The sequence below is a fragment of the Eufriesea mexicana genome, unplaced genomic scaffold, assembly GCF_001483705.2.
Source record: "Eufriesea mexicana isolate 0111107269 unplaced genomic scaffold, ASM148370v2 scaffold87, whole genome shotgun sequence".
In the NCBI taxonomy this organism is placed as follows: domain Eukaryota; kingdom Metazoa; phylum Arthropoda; class Insecta; order Hymenoptera; family Apidae; genus Eufriesea; species Eufriesea mexicana.
The window spans coordinates 4,195-30,345 of NW_016908248.1; the positions used below are offsets into that span (position 1 = coordinate 4,195).

Sequence of the window (26,151 nt, forward strand, 5' to 3'; positions counted from 1 at the left end):
ATCGGCAGTGGAAAATTCACTAATTACTCAATATCGGTGATTAATTTACGAACTTTTATAATTGCATCGTAAAGCCAGATCCTTCAAGAACTTTCCAATATATTTTTCGATATAAATTTATCCCTAATTAATTAATTATTAATAATTATTCTGCGCGGTGTTTGAATTGTTGTCGAAGACGCCATTGGTTTTTCATTAATTACTATACTCTACGTAATTAATTTATGAAGCTTTATGCACTCGTTAGAAAGACAATGTCCTTGCGAATCTTCTCATATAACTTTTGATCACATTTTGCTTCTAGTTTTGTTTAGTATTAAATATTTTCTCGGAAGATCGCGATGGTCGTCGTTACGAAATCATAGACGCCACAAAACAAAAATTAATAACTAACAATTTAGAGTTAAATTCTTTACGAAGATTATATAAGAATGTAGCCTGAAGTTCCAGCTTTGCGCAGAAATTATAAAAGTTCACAAATTGTTTACAGAAATTGACTAATTAATAATTTTTCACTGCCGGAGCCATTCTATCCTTTTCTATCCCCTCTCTGCCATTGTCAGTCACGTGACCAGCTCTACGTCGACCTCCTCGCCTATTCTATATTCCTATCACTTTCCTGCTTTTTGAGCCCAAATCATAGATGGTGCTGATGGCAGGCGGTAAAATTTGTATTTATTCGACGATAGAAAATTAATAAATTTCCAGATTCCTGTAATTAATTCATGAACATTTATAGCTGCACAGCAAAGCTGTAATTGTAGGCAACATTCTTATGCAATGTTTAATTTAAAAATAAGTTAGTAGTATATGACGGTACTATAGAAAACTGTTTTTCTTGCATAATATATTTTTTATAATTATTATTTTGTAATAAATATATACGAGTATAAGAAACGGTAAAAAACAAATTTTTTTATTAAGAAATTGCTTTATTAAGAAATTTTATTCTCAATTGTTTGTTTACAATGTTTTCATAGTCAAAAAATGAATGTAAAATAAAAGATAGATTGAAAAAGTCTATCACTACTATATGCCCGGGAATCGAACACCAATCCTTCACCATACGGGTTCACGACTTTCGCCGTTACGCCACAATTTCACGTTATGTTCTTAAGAAATAGCGCGTTAATTAGTGCAGTGATACAATTTCAATCGTTAATATTCCGAAAACTATTGAGTAGTTGCGGCTATAATAATACATTTTTTTTAAACTACATGACGTTATCTACGAACCTGCAAAGTTTCAACTAAATCAGGTACCCGAAGAACTTGCACCCTTCTTGTGATGTATGTTGGTATTGCGAGCTACCTTTGACGTTGCTGCAAGTTTGACAGTGAAGCTAAGAGTGCGAGCTTTGGATATGTGAGAGCTTACGGTGTGCCCTACGAGTCTGTATAGTTTTCACGAGCTTTCGAGCTTTCGAGATTTTTTACTGATTTTTGATCTGAAAATTTCGGTATGAGAGCGAGTGGCAAAAGTGGACATTTTTCTATGGCGGCTGAATCAATTGCAGGATGAATCGGTCTAATTCTCAGGTGCATACGTATCATGTGTTAAAATTGCGTGGGTGTAGGTCACGTGGTATGAATGGTACAGCGTTTCAACGAGAGCGTATGTGGGTCTGAGTATATCGATATTGGGAGCTACTTTTAATGCTGCTGCAAGCTTTCTAGTAAAGCTGGGAGTGCGAGCATCGGGTATGTTAGAGCTTAAGGTGTGCCCTACGAACCTGTATAGCTTTCGCGAGCTTTCGAGCTTTCGAGATTTTTTGATGATTTTCGGTCGAAAAATTTCGGTATGAAAGCGAGTGGTAAAAGTGGACATTTTTCGATGGCGGCCGAATCGATTGAGGGATGAATAAAACTAATCCTCTGGTGCATACGTGTCATGTGTGTGAATTGCGTGGGCGTAAGTCACGTGGTTCGGTTTTTACAGCGTTCTAAAGAATGGGTCTGATTATCGTTACTGGGAGATCTTTTCGACGCTCTCCTGAGCTTGCAAGCTGTGCTAGGAGCGCGAGCTTTTGGTGCGTGATAGCTTACGGTATGCCCTAAAGGTCTGCGTTGTCCGCGAGAGCTTTCGAGCTTTCGCGATTTTTTACCGATTTTTGGTGAAAAAACTTCGGCTTGTATTTGATCTGCGATTTTTCACGTTTCTCGATGGCGGTCGAATCGAATGCGGAGGCGTTCAGTCTGCACCCTAGTTGTGTGGCTGTCACGTGTGTAAATTGTGTGGGCGTAAGTCACGTGGTTCGGTTTTTACAGCGTTCTAAAGAATGGGTCTGAATATCGTTACTGGGAGTTCTTTTCGACGAAGTTTGCAAGCTGTGCTAGGAACGTGTGCTTTTGGTGGATGATAACCTACAGTGTGCCCTAAAGGTCTGCGTTGTCCGCGAGAGCTTTCGAGCTATCGCGATTTTATCGCGACAAATTTCACATCGTTTGCATGCGTATACATGTTATGCATTGACTGCTATTGCAGTAGACTTTTAATTGTTTTGTTCGCCTTACTTACCCTGCTTACCATACTTACCTTACTTACCTTGCTTACCATGCTTACCTTACTTACCTTACTTACATTACTTGCCTCACTTGATTCGTCTTTATTTTCATATTACTGTCAGATATAGCCCACTCTTTATTTTCAAAGTTCAAAGAAAACATTGAAAATTTACGAGAGATAAAGACACATCTTAAATTTTATGCGTAGCTCTTAGCTTGGCATAGTATCCCAAAGATTATTCTATGGGAAACGGTACCAATTACCAGGTCTCACCACGTGGAGGTGGCTACGCATCGAGACCCGACATGCGCCCTAGTGGCGCAGCCTGCTGGCGCTATCCATATCAAAGATATCTAATCTAACTTGAAACGAATTAAGTTAAAACGACTCTAATATTTCTAAGTTTCCACAAAATTGGGGAAACAAAGAAAATTATGTTACAATCGCGACGCGCCCGGACGAGTTTACGATTATTCGAAAGACCGACTAACCGACACGACGTACTCTCCTGTACAAGACAACTTCATACCTCGGCACCCTCGCTATCGGACCTAGCCCACCCAGCCACCACAGACTCTGCCATGACTTACTCGCGAACGAGGGCAATCAACGAGCCAGAAAAACACCCAAAACCAAGCCGAGGGCCCCTAGCGAGGCCTTATAACCGGTCACGCCAGCCCCTGCCACATGGGGGAGAAATTAATCATCCCATGGGGACTGACCGCAGGCCGTTATGCAGTGTCAACGGCTATAGGACCCATACCCCGGTCGTGCACGCGCTGGTGCCAAGGACGACTAAGGCCGACAGACCCTCGAATTGATTCCAGATGCCCCCCAACCCGCGACCGCCCTAGAACCGATGCATGGCAAGAGTGGCAGTGGCGAGGATGAGTGTCGGACACGAGTCGCGAGGATGACTTACGAAGCATGCAATTGTCGAGTACATGAGAGCACGTCGCGTAGACTAGTCAGTACTTGCGAAAGATCGTGATTATCGCGAGAACGATTACGTTCTAGATCGGTGAACGAGAGAGATGAGAAAGAACGAATATATAATGGATACATTCGCTTCAAGTTAGGTAGCTTACCTTTGTACAGACAGCGCGCACATGTGACTTAGCCTAGCAGTCTATCTTATGACTACTTAAAGGTAGACGCACGCATCCCGCGTCGCTCATTGATGCGTCACAAATGAGGTCTTAAGGAAACTCGAGAATCTTTAGAAACCTAAAAGCTAAAACAGAATATATTATTGTTAATATGTACCTGAAAGGAAACGGATTAGTACGAGGAAAGGAAACGAAAGCGAAAGGAACGGAATCCATGAAGGTTAATAACCAAATGGAACAAGCAAGCCAACGACGAGACCTGAGCAACTTAACTACAAGACAGAAACATTCCCACGGTGAAATATAAACATACCAACGAAGAAGCGCTCGAGTATTATACGAAATACTCGAGCGCTCTAACGAAAACAAATCGAACGGAAGTCGTAAAATTAGTGAACGGAAAGATTTAGCCAACGATGAGACATAAGTAAACCAACGACGAAGCATTCGAATATTGTACGAAATACTCGAATGCTGAAACAAAGACAAATAGAATGAGAGAAATAAAATCTGGAAGAAAAATAATTAGAACCTGAAAGAAGAAAGATAATTAAAACCTGAAAGAAAGAATTATTATTAAATTATTTAAGAGAGTGGACAATGGTCACTGTATAGCCATTGATCTAGCCAACGATGATATGCAAATAAACCAACGACGAAGCATTCGAATATTGTACAAAATACTCGTATGTATAAACAATGAAATCTAGAATAAAAGAAATAGAATCTGAAAAAAGAAAGATAATTAAAACCTGAAACAAAAAATAATTAGTACCTGAAAGAAAGAATTATTATCAAATTATTTAAGAGGTTGGGGTGTGGGTGTAGTGTACAGTGGCTATCGACTAGCCAAAGGTCTAGTCAACGATCACCGACAACAACAACCTCACTTTCGGAACCCCTTCCCCACCGAGATAATTTAGACGCGACGCTTTCAAAATCGAACCGACAACTGTCTCGAGTCTCGCGGCGGGCCCCTTATATACCGACGGCCGGCCGAAGATCGGCGGAAATTTCCGAAATTTACCGATTCCATTAATTATTATTTTTCCGTTCTAATAACCAATAATATAATAGTTTTTTCACTCATATTGTAAATATACGTTGCGAGGAATTTGTTAATAACAATATTAATTTGTTATTAACAATATATTTGATAATTTATAAACTATTTTGCAAATTATAAGTACATTTTCACATACGTAAGTTATAAGTACAAGTAATAACTGGTAATTTATTAATTTTTTCGCTCTTATTATAAACATACATTGCAGACAATTTGTCCTTAACAATATTAATTTATTATTTACAATAAGTGTCATAATTTACAAACTTTTTGTAAATTATCGGTACATTCTGACATAATTATATTATAAGTTTAAGTAATAGCCAATATTTTATTAATTTTTCAATTTTATCATAAATTTTTCATTGTAAACAATTTGTTATTATCAATATTAATTTATTATCAATAACACATTCGATAATTTATACCTGTTTTGTAAACTAAAACTGCATTCGACTCTTTATAGGATAAAGTTTCATGATACGTATATGTTCGTCAAAATATTTTTATTTCCCCTTCATTTTTTGCTAAAATGAAGTATTATACAAAAAGTAAAGACGTTGGAAGATTCATCCTACTGTTGAAAGTTAGTTGGCGGTTCATTTTTTAACAACTTTGTATCAAGAAGTCATTCGTATTTGCGTGTTGAATAATGAAATTTTCAAATTACAAGCGATTTAGAAGAATTTCTTATAATTAGTATAAAAGTGTCCATGAAAACATATACATATTATACATATAAAATATAAGATCTACTGGACGATGATTTTGATGTCTATTACGCAAGTCTACGTCTCCGATGAAGCTACTGTACGTTCGAGGGAAGTAGGCATCGGCTACTTAGGGCTTCGTACGGCTACAGCTTCTAAATTACGGCTTTGTGTTCTGGAAAGTATAATAATACGAAATTTCTCATCATTAAAATATCTTTCGTTCTCAAACAAGGAAACCTATTTCACACTTTGCTATCACTGACATTAATATCTTCTTGATCGATTATGATTTAAAATTTAACAACTTAAATGACATATAAATCAAATGATGAAAAGTGCTATCTCACACAAGGTATGCGATTATTAAAGTACTTTTCAACTCGATTACCTTCCTTGCTTATAATTTAGAATTCAATATCACAAACACGTCCACTACGAATAAATCAAATTGCATGAAAAATTATTTCACGCAGCTTTTATTATTATCGAAACATCTTCGAACATTATTGCCATGGTTGCCTATAATCTCTACCTCGATAACTCAAACACAACGCACGAATCGATCTTGCAGGCAGATGGCACGCTATGGAATTCTATATTTGACCAATGGCGCTAAAGAGTTGCATACGGCCGTCTCCATTAACCGTTCAAATGTTTCAGATCAAAGTCAATTTGCTCGAAGAGATCTACATCTTCTAGAACATCGTTCTAGAGTGCAGCGTTCCGAAGACTTCAAAGTCACCTTGATCTCGTTAAGCATGATTGTAGCCCATTTCTGATCAAGACTAACCGCTCAGGGTCGTTTCGAATCGAATAAACTCGCACCAGGTGTCCACTGCAGATTTCCTAGTTAAACAGATAGCGTAATCGCGTTGCTTTCCTATCGCATCTCGCTTCGTGTCGAGTCTCTGTCAAACATTTCGGTTCCATTGAAAAATACAGCAGCATCTAAAATACCAACGGTATTTTATAACAATACGACTGGTCCACAGCTTGCAAGCACACGGGACTACTCAACGAAGAATGGTTCGTACAGTCACTATTCCTCGGCTAGACGCTCTGTCAGAATTTGTAGCCGTACATCAGAGCGTTATACAACACGGACGATTATCTACGGCTAGCATGATTTACCGAGTAGATTTAACATCAGCTTTGTTCGGTCGACAATGACTTCCGAGACGATTACCAACGAATTCCTAGATTTATTCTGACGTCGTTTGCAGTCGCAGACACTTCAGTCGTCGTTTAAAACGCTTTGCACTCTAGAAGCGAGTCTCGGTCGCCATTTGAGGATAGTTCAAAGATTTTCGAAATGGTATTTCTCTGTCACAAAGAAATTTCCGAGTACAAAGGGTTAAGACTCTCTTTAGAATATCGAGTAGCTGGATTTCTCAACTTTGGTTGTCTATCTATTAGGTCACGTTTGATGATACGGTGTTCCCCTTGGTGCAGGTTCAATCCAATCTGAAACATTCGTTTAAATAGCAATTTCACGAGTACTCTAGGAAACATTGGAGCAATTTATGTAACAAGTTATAGTAGATCCATTATTACCATAGGAGTACACGTACAGTGAGACAGAGGAATATTTGTGTCTCTTTAATCGCTGATATCTCGAACGATTCCTATATTTTTGTGACTTACAGCTCTTGAAATTGTTGTCCATGGGAATGTGGATCGTATTGACTGAGCATTTCAGTGATATAAACTCGTTTGCAAAGTAAAAATTAAGCCTAATGTAACCAGAAATTAAAATTAAATTAAATTACAGAATCCTCATAAAAGTATTCGTGCTACGCCAATGATCATCTTCAAACGATTGCTATTTTTTTGAAGCTACGAATTTATGAATTCTTGTCGATCAATATAAACCTAATTGAAAAATGAAACTTTAGTGTAATATAAAGGAGAATGAAAATAAGTTGTTACAGAGTCGTCATCAAATTTTTGGTATCGGGTGATTGAGGAGATATTGTTGTAATCTGGCAAAATAAAAATTCAGCAAAGTGAAATGAGAATTAAATTGTGGCATAATTAATATTGCAAAAGTATTCGTGCCATAAAAATTCGTCGTGTATCGAAATTAAAATATTTGTATCTTAACAACGAAGAAAGTTATTTGAAATATACTATGATGGGCTACAAATATTATTTATGTGCATCACTGTATGTATATTTATAATATTCCATGTCAATCTTTTAATATTTTATTATCCGAATATTTTCTTTTCTTCGTTACTATAATATAAAATTGATATTATGTCTTATATGTATTACGAAATACAAAATAGAAGAGAAAATTTACGATACCAAGTATGAAAACATTTCCAAAAAATAAAAATTGAAATGTAGCAGATACAAAATTCGCAAAAATGTTAAATCTCGAAGGTATTTCCTCTTAAGGATATTTGCAATGTACAGTAGACATCTTCATAACTGGATCCTGTATGACTGGATAAACAGATGGTCAATTATATGGAAAATGTATGTCAAGCATTATTTATATATAATATATAAAATAAAAGAATAATATAAAAAAAATATACATAATATATTATATCAAATGATATATGTACATAAGAAAATGATGTTGAACATTTGCTTAGATAAGCAATCTGTCGAAGCAAATAATTCTTTCAGGAAAATTATACAAATGCCAATATGTAAATAAAAGAATAACGTTGAATATTTGCCGAGATAAAAAGACAGTGATTCTCGTTTGCCTTTTTTATTTAAATTTATTTATTGAAGCGAAGCTTGATATATCTTGACGTCTTACTTTATTTGTTTCGTAATTCTTCGTATTTCGCCGCCTCCTTTTGCCTCGATAGAATGTGCGTTAAAACAGTTATTTATTAAGAAACTCTTATCAACGTTACGAATATTTATTTCTCTCATTTATAACTATGACATGAAACTTATGCAAATTTTCTTATAATATGTCCGCGTGAATTGACTGCGAGCCAAATATAATTAAAAAGTCATTGGTCATTACAGTGTACTGTAGTCAGTCTTTGAATCTTCTGCCATGTTTCGTGTACAAGTAGAATATCAAATTTTCAGTAGAACCTTGCAAACTGATAGAAGAGTTAAATTACAATATTTCACTACAAGAACAGAAACTCTTGAGGTAAATTGTTTATACGTTCAGCTATTTTATTTCGTCTTATTGCATTTCGATATTGAGTCAGAAGAATGTACTTATTCGTACATATTCGTACGATTGAAAATTCTCTTTATCAGGTTTCTTTATTTATCCACGTGAGCCACGCAACGGAAATTGCATTAAAAATTGTATTAAATCGTACGGTTAATCGTATTGAAAAATTTGAGCGATGTAGCAGTAGAAAAAATGTGAGATCCATAGGTGATTAAAAAATATATTACGTAGGTCATACCGAAAGTTTCTGCAAAGACATATACAAAATCCTGTATAAACCTTTAATTTCCATACTCTCCAAAATATTCGCCTTAAACTTTTATATATTCGTTTATTTGGTGGGAATAATCATTGTACTATTTCAACAAGAATATATAATGATTTCTAATATCGTGGTGATTTTTGGAAACTGTCATCTATCTTAAAATCGTCTATTACATATCAATTTCGTCAATTAGGATTTAAACTCGCAAGGAATTGTTGTTCGAAAATCTCGACGATGCAATTCCATTTTCCACAATCGGGAAATAAATTCTAGATTCGAAATAAATTCTCGATTCTTTATTACTCTGAACAGGAATAACGAGAAATTATTCTTTGTACTGCAAATATCGAGTGTCTCTTGATACAATTTAGAGATCATAGGGGAAAAATATGATAAGCGACATTTTTCAGTTTTCACAAGGGAGCAATTTAAAAATTCGGTATACAGTCTGTTCTGTATTTTTGGAATCATTTTTTTTATTGGATTTTCGAATTAAACACGTGTCTTTGCCATGCTCTGAAAAATTTCAAATATATAGATTGTCGCAACGTTAGTTTCTTTGTTAACCCTAGAACTACCGAATCAGACAAAATGGCCGCTTCCAGAGTTGTTTCTTTTTCTACGATTGCTTCTGACAAAATGAATATTGATTTTTATTAAAATATATATACTTTATTTCACAGTGAACAAATAAATCCCATCGTTAACTTCTTATTATCCGTCTATTATTATTATTTAAATATACGTGATCGGTAGTTCTAGCGTTAAGGACATTAATTTTTCGGTTCCTTTATACAATTTCGCGTGTTTATCACCTACCCATACAGGACTCTTATATCTTTGGTATTCAACGAGTCGTTTCCTTGTCCAATCGTATTAAAGTACTCTCTCTTATCTCTTATACTATGCAACATTATCAGAAAATTGACACAAACTGACCCATCATATTTCCCCGCATGATCTTCGTTCACTTTCGTAAACTCCGAGACAAGGATAAATACGTAGACAACTAATGCCATTTTGCGAGAACTTTCAGTGTTGCCCACGTAAATTTACATTACATCTTATCCTTTGCTATTGTCATCGATATCATCCTCATTTGCAGTATAAAATAATCGCTATAAGGAAAGACGAGCGCCCCTCTGTCCGAAAATTCCATCACGCGGAAAAGTCTCGCTATTAATCGAAATACCGGAGATCCCGTTACAGCACTCAGACGTAGCAGAGGACACTTGTATGTACATATAACGGTCGAAATTGCTAAATTCGTCGCGAAGGCACGTAAGAGTTACACGTTTAGGATGAAGGAAACGATGCAGGGAGGCCCATAACATAGGCGGTATTGCTCATGATACTTCTATTTGCGTTCTCTGTTTACGGTGGCGCCACCGCGTCGCTTACAAACGGAACTACCGACGGCCATCTTAAACGTAACTTTGTCCGCCACGCGGCAAATAGCAACATTCGCTTCCATCTATATACAAATCGCGTACTTTCGCTAACAGTAATTTAGAATGGCTTGCAGCTTGCGGTCGTCTCACGATTCGTACAATATACTCGCAACAATCCAGCATAGAATGCTTCGATTCGGTAATAACCTCCTTTTGCACTCTTATCTTTCCACTTACAGCGACCTCTTTTAACCACGATATAATCTCAACATACAAATATTCTCTCTCTTCTCTGTCTCTTCTCATTTATTTATTTATTCTTCTCTTTCATTTATTCTAGCGAGTCATTGGAAGTTATGGACGGTCATAAGTCTAGAGTGTTCAGCGCGTGTTTCAACCCGAAATCGGCACACGAGCTGATCAGTGGCGGTTGGGATAACACCATTCAGTTCTGGGACACGAGGCAACCGTACGCGCTCAGGCGCATATCGGGTGTGCATATGTGCGGCGATGGGCTCGACATCAGCAATCCATAATTCAAAGTCAATGCTTCCACCTTAACGCTTTCTATTCACGCTGCAAGTGTATAAAAACGTAGGAGTCAATTTTGCAAATAACATTCTGGTCCTGAAACGACGCACCTGCTCGATACGCTTTTCGTCCACGTAACACGAATTTCTCCACTAAATCGGAGATGGTACGCGACACTGGACAATTCACATTATACAATGGTTAATTCTCGCGTGGTAAACGGTGGGCCAATTTGATTCGATTAACGTCGTTTATATCGATGGTAGAGCGAAATATTCTCATGCGAATATAAATAGTTCCTGTTGGATAGTAATGCTTTTATTTATGCGATGAACTTTGTGAAATTTGCATAGTCGATGTAACGAGTGGTTCACTGGGAATAGACTACTATAACAGCCGAGGATCCAAGATTACAAGGAATAAGTAAGAAAATTTATTGAAAATAGTGAAAATTTAGTGAAAATTTATTTTATAATTATTTTCTCGAACGTTAATAGTATTTTTTCATCTTTTTAACGAAACCATCAATTTTTTGGGAAGTAATAATAACTGAACGAGACAAATACGATTATCATAAATACAATTGATGGCTTTAAATTCACTTGTAACATATGCATCCTTGCTCGATGCAAAATGAAATTGAAACTTGCAATTAAATGAATTCAAATGTAAGTTGTAACGTTCTGATAATTAGAAAATGGAAATGTAGGAATAGCTATAATAATTTCTTTTCTTTTTATTTCCATACACATGGAAAATATCAGAAGAGAATATTATTTCATTAGAAAAAAAGAAATTATTAATTAATTATTATTATTACTCAATAACCATTGACTCTTTGAAAAAGGTTAAGGTTGTCTGTTCCCAGTGAACTACTCCCTAAGTATAATAAAAAGAAAATGATTATTTAATGTAGGAAGATGATTCTAATAACTAGAAGAATGATTCTATAGCTTCATTCCAAGTAAAAATGGAGAAATGTTTAAAGGGGGCAGTATATATCTTTTGAGAATTTGCATATTTTTTTTTTTTTTTTTTTTTTATAAAATTTAAATTGTGTTTTATAAATTAGTTTTTTTCCTTTTTTTAGAAGAATGATTCTATAGCTTCATTCCAAGTAAAAATGGAGAAATGTTTAAAGGGGGCAGTATATATCTTTTGAGAATTTGCATATTTTTTTTTTTTTTTTTAATGACAACATTAAGTTGCTGTATATAAATCGACTTTTTTCCATTATTTTGCATATAAAAATATATATGATTAACTATATTTAAACTTTATATTAGTTAATTTATTTTCACATTTCCATCAACACTCGAATTAATCTTACGGTACTGTAATTTTGTGTTATCAATTTATTTTTCACAGATCATTTTTTAAGTTCTATGCGCAGGTGAACGAGGAAAAAGAAAGAATGATTTATTCAACCGAAATTCATATTTCTACATAAAGAGTGCAATTACGTTTGGCAGTAGCATGGCATCTATAAAGCAGCTATAGTCTCTCTCCAGTTTACAAAAATCATATATCACGAGTCTGCCAAAAACAAAAATATACAAATATTTCTTGATAAATAATTTAGAAACGAATCTAGTGTCACAGACACATCAGCCTTTGGTCGCTACTTTATCCATAAGTTGCATCAATGTTGTTGTAAATCACGCATCATTGATGCAGCTTGCAAAAATGCCGAATTAAAAATATAGAATCTCATTAAACGCAAAAGGAAAAATATATCTTGAGCCAAAAGAATTATTAAATTTCAGCAAAGTTTACATAAAAAAAAAAAATAAAAAAAATAAAAAAAAAAACGGCAACATATCAAATAAAATCAAAGTTCAGTCTGAATTTCTTTTTATTCTATGCGTCGAGTCAAATTGACCCAATAATCATCACCCTACAAGGATTAAAACGTCATCATGCATCGATCTCGCACGTAACTCTTATCCTCCTTATCTACCATCTAAATGAAAGGTATTCGAATAAAATAAAAACATCGTGTAGGAAGAAACTTTACAAATTATTAAAAGAATACACTACACATCCTAACGTTCCGCTTAGGAATCAGACGTTGCCGTGTTTTCCTTAACAAACAGCTACTGCGAACAGATTCTGTCGTGCTCGTGGCAAAGAGAGAACCCCATCCAACTGTGGGACTATGGTAGCGGAAAACTGCTCGTTTCCTTGGACCCCGACAGCTACTCTTCCCTGCTCTACTGTGGCAAATACGTGTCAAACATGTTCATCGCTTGCGGCGGCACAGATGCCAATCTCTTCAGAGTGGTCGACTTGCGATCTCACGCTGTATATAATTCTCATTCGAATTTCGTTCACTCGCAATACTCGTTACGCAGATGATGACGACGACGATTGTCTCTTCGTTAGACATTGGCGATGGTCAGGAATTTAAGAGGTGGAACGTACAGCTTGGACGTCGGCCCGGTGAACCCGAAGCACGCGAAGAAAACGAGGACCATATCCGTGGTACCACAGCTCGCGTTCTGCGCTGGCAGGCGGATATTCGAGATTGACGCTCAACCGAGTTGACAGCCGATTTTACATCTGGCTCGGAACGAAGTGCAGATGATGATCTATCGTTTTGTACGAGAATTAAACTTTTTCACGAATGTGTATCAGTGTTTTGATTTTTGCATCGTGGCTGTAACGTTTCATGCTCTGACGTGGACTTAAGAAACAGCGATTCGCACAGTGTAGATTTGTTTATTAATTTCGTCACGGAGATAATTTATGAAAAGAATTCTCTCCCTCTGTTCGTTTCCGCTTCGTATAAATAAATCTAAAATAATTGCCTTTACAAAATCGATTTCCTTTTCGAAAAAGAAAACAAGCAACGTATATAATCCGTTTCGTGCCTAGTTTCAGTCGTAAAGCACAGCATTGGCGATGTAACATTTTTATTCTAATTCAACGTGTTACAGTATTTCGATAGCATTCGCTCTCAGGATCGTTTCTCGCCTCGGATCTTTCGTCCGAGAGACAACAGCGGTTAGAATGAACGTACGAGAAATTATTTGCAAAATTATCTCAGTAATAAAATATATTTCTACACACACAGTCGTCGCGGTGCATCTTATCAAAAAACGAGCCTCGCATTCATCATCATCACCACCATCATCATCATCATCATCATCATCAACATCAACATTATCATTATCATCATCATCATCATCAATATCAGGATAGTAGTATAAAATTGGTCGACATGGCTTTGCGAATGCAAATAAGAACAAACGGTCCGATGATATGTCTAAGAACGACGAACGTTGATATCGAGCCGTGTTTCTCATTGTACTTTCTGAACTTGTAATTACGGTATAATCTTCGACAGACAATTATCGTTAATGGTGAATAAAACAGACGGAAAAAGAAAAAGAAAGTAAAAAAAGGAAGAAAAGGAAAAAAAGAAGAAAACAGGATGGATATAAGATGGTACGAAGGTCGGTTCGAAGAACGAAAATGAGATAAAGAAGAAAGAAATTCGGGTGACGCGGCGATGCTTCACACGCAATATACAAAGTGAGTAGAAAGAGAGTAGAAGAACCGATAACGATTGGTCGAACGAGAGCCGAGCTGGTCGAATCGTTCGAACGATTCGGAACAACTGTTACAGGGGGGAGAGGGCGGGAGGATAGAGTGAGGTTTCGCTACTTTCGTCTCCTCGCATACTGTGCACCATCCTAATCACATTTTGTTTGCTCTAAAATACTAAATAGTACAGCTTAACGTTACACGTCGTCGTTCCGAGGTGTCTCTTTATATAGAATCTCTGTCTCGCATACGCCTCGGTGATCACAACGCGAACAGCACAGAAGAAGGAGCCAGAGCATATTTAGTACATACGCGGGGCCCGGACCTTTCGTTCACAGCCTGACCGAGCCGACGCCATCTTGTTCACGGTTCACGAACACTGGCTCCAACTTCTGCGCGACACCCCCGCACACAACACATCACGTTTGATTCCAAGCCCATTAGGTCTATAGGTGACGATACGTCGTAGGAATAACAGTGTTTCCGCGTTTTCCTAGAATTGTTGCATTTCCAGCTTAAAAAATAATTGAACTAATTAAGAGCAGGCCAAGACACGTCTGACGAAGAAGGAACATAAAACGTTGAAGGACCTTGAACGTGCCTTATTACAAATATGTATACACAGTCGTTGACGGTAGGACAAGGCACTTGTATCTTTTCGATATCCCTTGAAATCGATACGACATAGAAACTCGCCGGTTCTCGCCTTCCATTTCTCTTTAATTCGAGTCAGCAAATAGCTTATCAACTACTGCCTATTATCTGCTTATTAAATATTTCACGCGATGATACTCTGCTGGACGAATACACAGTGTTAAATAGTGTGACGATGATAATACAATTTACATTAATTTCTAGCTAAATTTGGGCAAAACATCATATCAGAAGCGATTGTTCGGGCTGCTCTTCGGCATCGCTAATAATTAATACTCGCTCGTACGGAAATTAAATAATAGAAGTCGCGTAAATTTTCACGAGCAAAATACTAAGACTAACGAACACAAGAAGCTGGCAAATAAATTTGCTCTCTCCGACAGGACAGACGCGTTGTCGCGCGAATGCGAGAAGCTTGTACACTCTGCCGTTTAAAGAAGCATCGAAAAAATACGGGTGCTCTGTCTTATCGTCGCACAGCATAGTACAGGACATTCTCGCGAACAGTAAATTGTACATCGAAGATGGTGGGAAACGAATCTATATAAATCCTGTCCCCGTCGATTTGTCGTCGAGCTCGAAGAGGACGATCCTCGACTCGTTGGCATCAATAGAGATCACACAGTTTCACATCGTGGCCACGACAACATACCCATGCATTCAGGTACGCGCGCTCAGATTCGACTTAATGGGAGAAACAAACACAAAACGTTTCCCTTTTACATGGTGTTGTAAACCGGACTGCTGTGCCTAGGCCTGACCTGCAGCCTGGCAAGAGGATGCGTCCTGCCGTGCTGTTGCTGTTTCTTACTAGCTGCCACAACTCCGGCCGAGGGAACTGGTGGCCTGCCAGGTGCTTCCGGTGCTTCGGCGAACAGAGGAGACGACGAGTGATTGTTGATCATGATCGGCGCGGACCTTCTGCTATACTCGGGAGTCACTTTCGACTTATTGGCCGTGTGCTGCGAGTCCATCGACTCCCAATCCTTGTCTTTGTGCACGCGCAGCTGTATCTCCGAGGACTTTCTCGAGTCAGGTTTCACCTCGTACTTGCCAACCAGGACCCTGACCGACCGGTCTTCCGAGCTATCCTGCGTGGACGCCGTCGTAACGCTCGGCTTCTCTTTCTCTTTGGTTTCGGACGGGGCCTGAATTTTCGACTCGTTGTGAGGGATCACCGGCGACGAGGGTAAACTTCTGATCTTTACGTCCCTTTTCGATCGACCAACCGAAATCGGCGAGTCGTTCTCGAAGCTGTTCTCCGGACTCTTCTCCAGCTTCGTGGACTTCGCCTCGAACTCCTTCTTGAGATTCTTCACGATACCGGAGGTACTCCGGGGACACTCCGTGTCCGGCGAGTCATCCACGGACAGACAACGTTTGTTGAATATCGACTTGTTGCTCAAGTTCTCCAGGACCATCTTGTGATGCTTCACCGAAGGACATTGAGTGGTGTTAACCACGCACGGGCTTGAGGTTTCGCTCTCCGACCTGCAGGATCTCAAGGACGAGGGAAGATCGGAGTCTGAGGACAGAGAAGACGGCGCCGGGGCGCTCGTCGACAGTCTTCCAACTTGACGAATCGACGCTGGCGAGATGTCGATTCCTCGGATAGGACTCGGAGAATTTCTAGCAGGGTCTACCTTTAAATTGTGTTCGTGGCTAGGCGAGGAGTCCCTCCTTCGGGGCGTTGGGGAGGCGGTATGGTGCAGGAGCACCGGGTTATACGATTCTTCCTCCACAGGTAATCTGTCCTTCTCTTCCGCGTCGGAAGTTTGCGTGCACACGCGTTTCACGGTCCCCGAGGTGGTGTTTTCCTCGAGTTTCTGTTTGGTACGCTTCACGGTGCCCGGGTGCCAGGGTATTTCTTCCTTGTCATAAGGAAAGAGGCCGCTGGAGCCGAGCAGATCCGACGGCCGCATGTCGTACGAGCCCCAGGAACTGTTTCTCGACGGTAGCGTGGCCCAGGAACTGTGCACCGAATTATTGTCGAGGACCACGGCACTGTCGTAACTGCTCCAAGAGCTTTGTCGGCTCGGAGAGTCTCTCGTGACCGGCTCCCCTTGCCTTTCCTCGCGGTCGAACACTCGATCCACGTGCGTACTAAACGGATCCCCATCTTTCCTGGCCTTTCGCGGCAACGTGCCAGGGTACACAGTCGTCGTCGTCGTCGTCGTCGTCATCGCGACACACTCACTCTCCGCACTCACTTCCCCGTTAGTCTTAGCGTTACTACACGAATTGGTACATGTTGCATCGGACGATGATGCAGTCCAGACTAGACATTCACTATTACTACCGATTTCCGTCTTCTTGCATTGCTTCTCGCCGGGATCCCACACGTTTTGCTTCAGGGAGACCGCTGTCAACGCTTCTGACGTTGGCTGCTGCATACCGAGTCCATTCTCGTTCACACTGGAGACTGGACTCTGTGGCAACGGTTTCCCGTCAGAGTCAGAGCTCGGGGAAGATGGCTTGCTGCTCACTGCTTCGAACTGATTCGTCAGGTTCAGTACCAACCCTTTCCTCCTCTGGCCCTGCTGCGTCTCTAACTTGCTAACTCGGTTCTTCACGCTCGGCGTGTCAGGCAAGGGACCTGGCAGATGGACTATCTTGTTCTGCGACACGCTGTAAGATTGTCCATTGCCGCACGGCATCAGCACGTTCCTGGCTTCCTGCGGCATGCTAGCCTTCTGGTTGCTGGAACGGAGGAGGTCTTCCCTGGTCACTTCCGTGCTCCCTGCCTTGTCAATGCTCTCGAGGGATTGCGAAAGAGGAACTGTAACCAGAAATGGATCACGCTTGAGCTTATCAATGTCATTCAATTTATGATACTTTTCTACCGTGTAATATTTCGTTTACAAGAATATAATTAATTTCACGACGTTTGATGGGTCGAGATTTTCGAATGTTTCAGACAGATAAATAAATTAGTTGATTACAACAAGTGAATGTAAGGTGGACAAATGCAATATTATACACGTTTCATTTTTAACTGTCGTATTAAATCGTACAATATGCTTCATTCGTTAAAGGAGCAAACTGAAATATTAGAAATATTGAAATTTCAATAGGAAAATATCTACAATTGGAACCGAAGGAAGGATAACATACCAGAAGGCAACATGGTTTCAGTTATTTTCACGTTCGGCGACCAACTCTTCGGCCTCTGGCTGGTCTTCTTCAGTTCAGAGCCCGAAACAGTTTGCAAACCATTGTCCACGTTGTCAGACTTCTCCTCCTTCTTCGACTGATCCTTCGTGGAGGTAGGAGACTTCAAATTCGTATCCGACTTCGACCTCTGAAGCTTCTCCTTGTTCTTCATCGCGTCCAGTATGCCCTGGTAGGTTTCCAGCTGCAGCAGGAAGCTGTTGTTAGGCTTGATGCAGTTCCTTTTCTCCTTCACGTGCTTCCAGGCCTGAGAGAAATCCCAGTTGTACGCTTTCATCGCGTACGCGATCACTACCGAGGCAGATCTGGACACTCCCATTTTACAGTGTACCAGCACTTTCGAACCCTCTTTTTTCGCCTTCGTAATGTACTTGAACGTGTCGTCCCAGTGCTTCAGCAGGTCGGTCTTCTCGTCGTCGTACACGCGTACGTTCAAATACGTGAACATCCCGGGGAAGAAGTTGTCAATCTCCCGTGTTACGTTCAGGATATGCCTCACACTGTTTTTAGAAACATAAAAGATAGTTCTTAGTAGGAGAAAATTTATGAAAACACGGGTAAGGATATTGACAAGTTTGGAGGGAATCGATCCTCTTAATACTAATCCTATCATGGTCACAATGGTCAAACAACTGGTGAACGAAGAAGACTCGAAACCTTTAAGAAATGGACTAATGGGAGATATTGGAAAAGAAAAGTCGCGAGAACGAGTGACTAATGTGGGAATAGAATGGAGTGGAATAGGTAGAATCCTAAGAGCAAGAGAGTCAGTTCTGTGAGGGTCCTATAGAGATATTCTAGATACATGTGTAATCCTTTATGAATAGAAAACAACTCTTTTGCTTATTTTAAATTGTTTAACCTACTGTAGCTACGTGACACGGAACTATGTGGCGAAAATTTGATGAAATTATATTAGTTTCCTCATAAGTCCGCAATTTCTAAAACTGAGTCTATAAAATACGTAATATGTACAGAATTGCGTAATTTCTTTACAGGTGACCAAATGCAACGAGCGAAACGTACGTCACGTTCTGAAACACGTAATTAAAGAGTATGCTCGAAAAGAAACGACTACATTCGGAACACAATTGAGTATTACACCATGACAGCGAGCATTCACACGTCATCGTTCCTGTCACAAAATCGTGGCTCAAGCAGGTAATACGAATTTTACGCTCTCCAATTTTTCATATTTTTCTTTACTGAATTCATACTGTTTTTCCTTGAAAAAAGGATAGTATTTCTACTTGACGGTTGAAAATATACTAACATTATATATTATATGACAATAACTAGGTATGCACAAACTTAATTCCATCACAATAAACGTCAAAATTAATTTTTCCACAAACAGCTGTATATTTTAAACAATTACAAGAAACGAAAAATCTGAAACCAGTTGCTTTGTTTGGTTTGGCACTTTGAACATCAACCCAATACATATATGCTTAATATTTTCTGACTTTCTTTTTTCTGTATTTTTATATTTTAATTCTATCTTAATAATACAAACGAAATATATTCTATATCTCTTTCATATTTTTTATAAAAAATTACCTGATCCTTGCTGGTACACAGCTATCAGGAACACCCCGTATATAAGTTACTCAGTTTTATCGCACCACGAGATTTATTATCATTCGTGTATAATATATTTAGTCACTCGTTATATGTTCTAGTGTTAATTCACGAGTGATCTCGATGAAAGGTCTCAAAAAATTGCTTTGACGATGAACACATCAGGTCAGAGCACATCTTCAAACGTCTTCAGTGATCTTCACTATCGAGGGTGGATTATAAATAAAGAAATTGTTAAGCAATCTTGTCAGAGTCTCCACTAAATCTTCAGAAGCTTCTAAGAAGTGGACCAGAGGAAGATTCCGATCAAAGACACGTCCAGTGATATTAAAAGGGGCTATATATCGTTGGAGGGTATTAAAAGGATCAGAGGATCTCGAGCAACGCGAAGAAAGGAACTCACCCATTCTTCTGGAGCTCCTCCAAGTTGCTCGCGTTCCACTCGCTTCCTAGGTAAACGTGGTCAAATATTTCAGTCGGCGCGTCCATCTGACCCAGAATGGTGAGCATCTCCTGATCGATGAATGGCTTAAACTCCCCGAGATCCATGTCGAGGTCTTCCTCGAGACGACCTCGAATGTACTTCGAGGTTACCTCATCGAGGTCCACGGACATCATGATCTCCTTCAACGTCGATCGGATCACGCGCTCAGTCTCGTCCCTTTCTCTGGGTCTGTGATCAAAAGATACGTATTTAGAAAAAGAATCGATACCATGTATAAATGAAGTATAAGTGATCCCAGAGAGCACATTACACGAAGGTATTTTATTAGACTTCTGTCGCATTAAATGGGTCTTGTACTACTTAGAGTCAAATAATCGATTCTTTCTCTCTTCCTTTTTTCTTAAAGGACATGTTTTCAAGAATACCTCCCGTTTTCAAGAAATATTAGACTCGAACTCGTAAAATTACTGTCCTTGCAAGATTTCTTCTGAGACACTTATACTTTATTTATACTTTATAGAAATTGTATACTTTCATGCACTCTACTTTATTTATATATGGAAATTTGGAGCAATAAATTATCTCGAATTTGGAATCGAAGTACTCGATTTCGTTAATGTCTGGAAAAGAAAATATCGTAGATAATGAATCAACCAAGATACAACAAAATCTGCCAATATTATACCAATTATTCCATATTTTATTTCAAATTTTAAATGTTAAGTTCAACGTTTCGTCAATTTAATGTACCTTCACCTGAATAAACCTAAGAAATATTGGAACCACATTTTAATCAGACGCTTCTCGTATTCAGATGGAATAATCGATATGTAAATTGTGCTATATCAAATTTTCTTAATTAATTAGTTACTGCGAATCTGCTCAAGGGAGTTGGAATGATCCCTCTTCCCAAGTTGGTGAATTTAATATCGATAAAGGTTTACCCTTTTTAGGTTGGTAAATTAATATAGATAAAGGTCTATCTTATCAAAGTTGCTAAATATAATATTGGCAAAGATCTAACTTACCGGAGTTGATAAATATAACATTGATAAAACTATGCCAACTTCGCTAAGCAAACACGTATAATCGCATGAAATATCAGTCATTTTCATTGAAGCACAGTCACGTTCGACTGAAACAAGGGCATCCAATTAAATGGATAAATGTACAATTCGTCATGAACGATGCCAATTATTATAGCCATGTCAAAATTAAAAAAGGAAGTGTTACGTTACATACTTAGCTATTCGCGTATCAACAGGAAGTTTTCAGTTGTTAAAACTCGAAATCGCGACACTGAGTGATTTAATAACGTTGAAATTTGAAGGTTTCAAAATTAATTTCGAGATGTAGTAAACTAAGTTTGACACCTCGAGATACGTGAAAGACGCAAAAGCTGGGAATAATTGAAGAATGGCAATAAAGGTATGCCCCGATCGTGTGCAAGCTATCATCAGGGATGCCAGAGAAATGTCAACAAACCATCGACTTTGGCAAAGCACCAAGTTAAATTCGCATCAAAGGCCAGCTGTTCCACGATCGATTCTTTGTTTCGCTTGCAACGATTTTGTTAATGCCGGCAAAAGAATACGCGAAATTCAACGTCCGTCAAGCATTCTCGGATAAATAGACCTATGCAGTACTCAGCCTATGCGAGGAGTTTCCGTCTCGTTAAGTTTTGGCACTTCTTTGTGAATCGTCCCAGAATATCTAATAATTTTCTTTAACCATTTGGCTGCCAGGCAGATGTGAATCTTGAGAAAGTCTATTACGTGTTTCGCTGATCATTTAAGTAGCTGTTATGGGCAAGATATCCATTAACGAGGGCTCGATGCTTCAGTATTTGGCAGACGTAATGTGACTGAGACCTAAGTGACAAGGTTCGTGACTAACGAATAAGTAGCCTAACCAGACAGAGAGGTACATAATATTTAAGGTATAGGAAGAAAGAGTATTCTGAATTCTAGGTTCTGCATTCAAGACTCTGGATTTGAGATACCAGATTTAATATTTGAAATTCAAGATCCAAGATTTAAAACCCGAAATTCAGGATTCTGAATTCAGGATATATAATGCACCATTCAGTGTTTGGAATTAGGAATTAGAATTCAGGGTTCGGGATTCGAAATTCACATTTTCCTAAATTCTATATATTTCGTCGAAATAACGAATCGATTATTCCCATTTATTTTGTCCTCTATATGTCATCCTGCTGATCCCCTTTAATCGTTTTCTTTACTTATGATATTTGTGTTATGTGACTAATAATCGTGGAGTGGCTTAGTCCCATTTGAAATATTATCTCGTTCACTATTTGTCATGGATCATCTTCAATAATCTCTCATAAAGCATCACTGTTAATGGTATTTTATGACTCTTTCTCTTAACTAATTCCTCATTGAAAGATCATCAGTCTTTGAATTCCATAAATCAACGTTAGGCTGTCCTAACATTTACATAAGCTTCTTCAAATGCTGTATTCATACTGACCTAGCAGCTTTTACGATACATTTTCCAGGTTTAAACTCATAAACAGGTTACGGGAATAACACGATGATTCATCACGTCAAACAAGGAAGTTCTGACAATTTTATTGTGGTACTTTTCAATATTCGACACACGTGTACTGTTGCAAATTTCTTCCTTAATCTGGTTCATCGCAATTTCAAGTCAGGCAACATTTCGAATTTAGGATAATTTAAACTTCGAAAAAAATTATTATAGTATTTTATTAAATTATGATTTGTAAAATTATTACGTCAATATGTTAAATTATTATATTTGTACTTTCATATTAAAAGAAATTTCTCTGAATCATTTGTCATTTGAAACAGGTTCGTTATTCGAGACCTAAATACGAATGACTTTTTAATATAAAGCAGTTAAAAAATAAACTCCAACCTGACTTTAAAAAAATATAGAGGAAATAAAAATATTTTGACAAACGTATACATATAGAAATTTATCCCATGGAGGTGCAAATGCAGTTTTAGTATATAAAACACGCATAAATAATCAAATATGTTACTGATAACAAATTAATATTGTTAATAACAAATTGTTCACAACGTAAATTTATAATAAAAGTGAAAAATTAATAAATTATTGGCTATTACTAGTACATATAACGTGTTTGTGTTGAAGTGTCTATTATTTGCAATTTATTATTTGTAGAACGTTGATAAATTGCTACACCTGTTGCCAATAACAAATTAAAATTGTACCAAACAAATAGTTTGCAACGTATATTAACGATAAAAATCAAAAAACTTGATAAATTATTGGTTATTATAGCGAAAAAGTAATTTTTAAAGGGATCGGTAAATTTCGGAAATTTCCGCCGATCTTCGGCCGGCCGCCGGTATATAAGGGGGCTCGCGGTCGACGCTCGAGCTATTTGTCGGTTCGATTTCGTAAGAGTCGCGTCAAAATTTTTTCGGTGGGGAAGGGGTTCCGAAAGTGAGGTTGTAGTTATCAGTGGTCGTTGACTAGACCATTTGGCTAGTCGATAACTACTGTACACTACACCCACACCCCAACCTCTTAAATAATTTTTTCTTCCGCGTACTAATTATTTTTTCTTCCAGGTACTAATTACTTTTTCTTGCAGGTATTAATTATTTTTCTTCTTTCAGATTTTATTTCTATCCTTCTATTTTTCATTATTTGAGCATTCGACAATTTCGTACAATAATCGAATGCTTCGTCGTTGGGTTGTCAATTTTTATTTCCATGTCTAATTTATTTTCTTTTTCAGGATTTAATTATATTTCTTCTTTCAGATTTTATTTCTAACATTCTATTTTTCATTGTTTAAGCATTCGAATATTTCGTATAATATTCGAATGCTTCGTCGTTGGTTTATTTATGTCTCATCGTTGGCTAGATCAATGGCTGTTCAGTAGCCATTGTCCACTCCTTTACATAATTTAACAATAATTTCTTCTTTCAGGTACTAATTAATTTTTCTTCCAGGTGTTAGTTACCTTTTATATTACAGATTTTATGTTTCCGTTCCCTTTGTTTTCGTTAGAGCGCTCGAGTATTTCGTACAATACTCGAGCGCTTCCTCGGTCGTTTGTTTATATCACATCGTTGGGATGTTTCTGTCTCGTCGTTGGATTGCTTAGGTCTCGTCGTTGGCTTGCTCGTTCCACTTGGTTATTAACCTTCATGGTTTCCGTTTCTTTCACTTTCGTTTTCTTTCCTCGTACTAATCCGTTTCCTTTCAGGTTCACATTAACAATAATATATTCTGTTTTAGCTTTTAGGTTTCTTAACATTCTCAAGTTTTCTCAAGACTTTACTTGTAACGCATCAATTAACGACGCGGGATGCATGCGTCTACCTTTAAGTAGTCATAAGATAGACTGTTAGGCTAAGTCCCATGTGCGCGCTGTCTGTATAAAGGTAAGCCACCTAACTTGAAGCGAATGTATCCATTCTATATTCGTTCTTTCTCATCCCTCTCGTTCACCAAACAGAACGTAATCGTTCTCGCGATAATCGCGATTTTTCTTAAGTACGGACTAGCCTACGCGACGTGCTCTCGTGTACTTGATAAGTACATGCTTCGTAAGTCATCCTCACGAATCGTCTCCGACACTCATTTCCAGTCACTGTCAATCTCGTCATGCATCGGGTTCCAGGGTGACCCCCTCGGATCAGTGCGTCTTCTGACCTCGACGAGGCGGTCCGCTGCCTAAGTCGTACGCGACTTGGGCTCGGGCACATGCTGGCTGACGGACTAGTACCATCTACGGTTAGACCACAGGGATGATTAAGTTCTACCCCGTGTGGCTGGGATGCGAAGTGTCTGTCTTGGCCGGCAACCGCCCAGCAGGGCCCTCGCGTTGACACTAGAAGTTTCATTGGTTCAGGGACTATCCTTGGTCCACGTGTAAGTCTTGGCGAGTGCGACAGTGACTGGAATTGAGCTAGGCCCGATCGGGAGGGTGCCGAGGTATGAAGTTATCTCTGTACACGGGAGTACATCGCCTAGGCTAGTCGGTCTTTCGAATAATCGCGATCTCGTTCGGGCGCGTCGCGATTTTCTATTTTCTCGCGTGTTTGATATTTCATTCCCTATTTTTATGGGAACTTGAAAATATCTTAGCGTTGCGACAGTAGAGTTTTAGTATACCGAGTCGAAATCCCTTTTGTAAGACACGATATTTAATAAAGTGCCAGTAGAGTCGATTTAACTTAATTCGCTTCAAGTTAGATTAGGGTATCTTTGATACGGACAGCGCCAGCAGGCTGCGCCACTAGGGCGCATGTCGGGTCTCGATGCGTAGCCACCTCCACGTGGTGAGACCTGGTAATTGGTAGAATTTTCAAGGATTACTCTTTGAAATTCGTACCAAGCTAAGAGCTACGCACCAAAGCTGAAACACTACATAATAGTTATAAGTGATAGTTATAAATTAGCTATAATTTAGTTACAAATTAGCTATACGTTAGTCATAAATTAGACATAAATTACTTATAAATTAATTGTAGAATACATATAAGTCAATAATAAATTAATTATAAGCGTAAGATATTTCCTATTTCTTGTAAATTTTCCATGATTCTATTCGACTTTGAAAATAAAGAGTATGCAATGAAATAGTATGTCAATTGGATAACTTCAGGTAAGTAAGATAAGTAAGGTAAGTAAGTGAGCCACATTCTAGAACGTTACGTTATCCTGCTACAAAATCGCAAAATTAACAGAAAATTTTACGTCCTGGATGCAAAAGTATTGTTCATGAAAATCTTAGAAATGACCGCATTCATTGGAACTGTTTCGATGGTAGACCACTTCTTGGATCTTTTACAACTAGCTCTCAGACCTGAATTTGTCGAGCAAAAATCAGCAAAAAATCTCGCAAGCTCGAAAGCTCGCGAAAGTTATATGTGCTAGTAGGGCACACTGAAAGCTCTCACAGACCCAAAGCTCGCACTCCTAGTTTCACTAGGAAGCTCGCAGTAGCGTCAAAAGTAGCTTGCAAATGCCGACACA

General features: G+C 38.4%; 2 protein-coding genes across 8 annotated transcripts in view; one reads left to right on the top strand and one right to left on the bottom strand.

Annotated features, from left to right (window-relative positions):
* The first annotated feature begins 10,076 nt into the window (after positions 1 to 10,076).
* LOC108554848 (uncharacterized) lies at positions 10,077 to 15,235 on the top strand. Its single transcript, XM_083287415.1, is given in 2 exon segments — positions 10,077 to 10,752; positions 13,127 to 15,235. Coding segments are annotated over 2 exon segments (348 nt in total). The 5' UTR covers positions 10,077 to 10,566; the 3' UTR covers positions 13,289 to 15,235.
* An 88-nt stretch (positions 15,236 to 15,323) lies between these two features.
* ssh (Protein phosphatase Slingshot) overlaps positions 15,324 to 26,151 on the bottom strand; it is a 256,624-nt gene continuing 245,796 nt past the window's right edge. For all 7 annotated transcript variants that reach the window (XM_017910247.1, XM_017910242.1, XM_017910244.1 and 4 more), the window contains 3 exons: positions 20,100 to 20,369; positions 18,059 to 18,615; positions 15,324 to 17,723 (listed from right to left, as the gene is read on the bottom strand). In XM_017910247.1, coding sequence (XP_017765736.1) covers positions 15,664 to 17,723; positions 18,059 to 18,615; positions 20,100 to 20,369 — 2,887 coding nt within the window. In that variant the 3' untranslated portion in view covers positions 15,324 to 15,663. The remainder of the gene's footprint in view (positions 17,724 to 18,058; positions 18,616 to 20,099; positions 20,370 to 26,151) is intronic.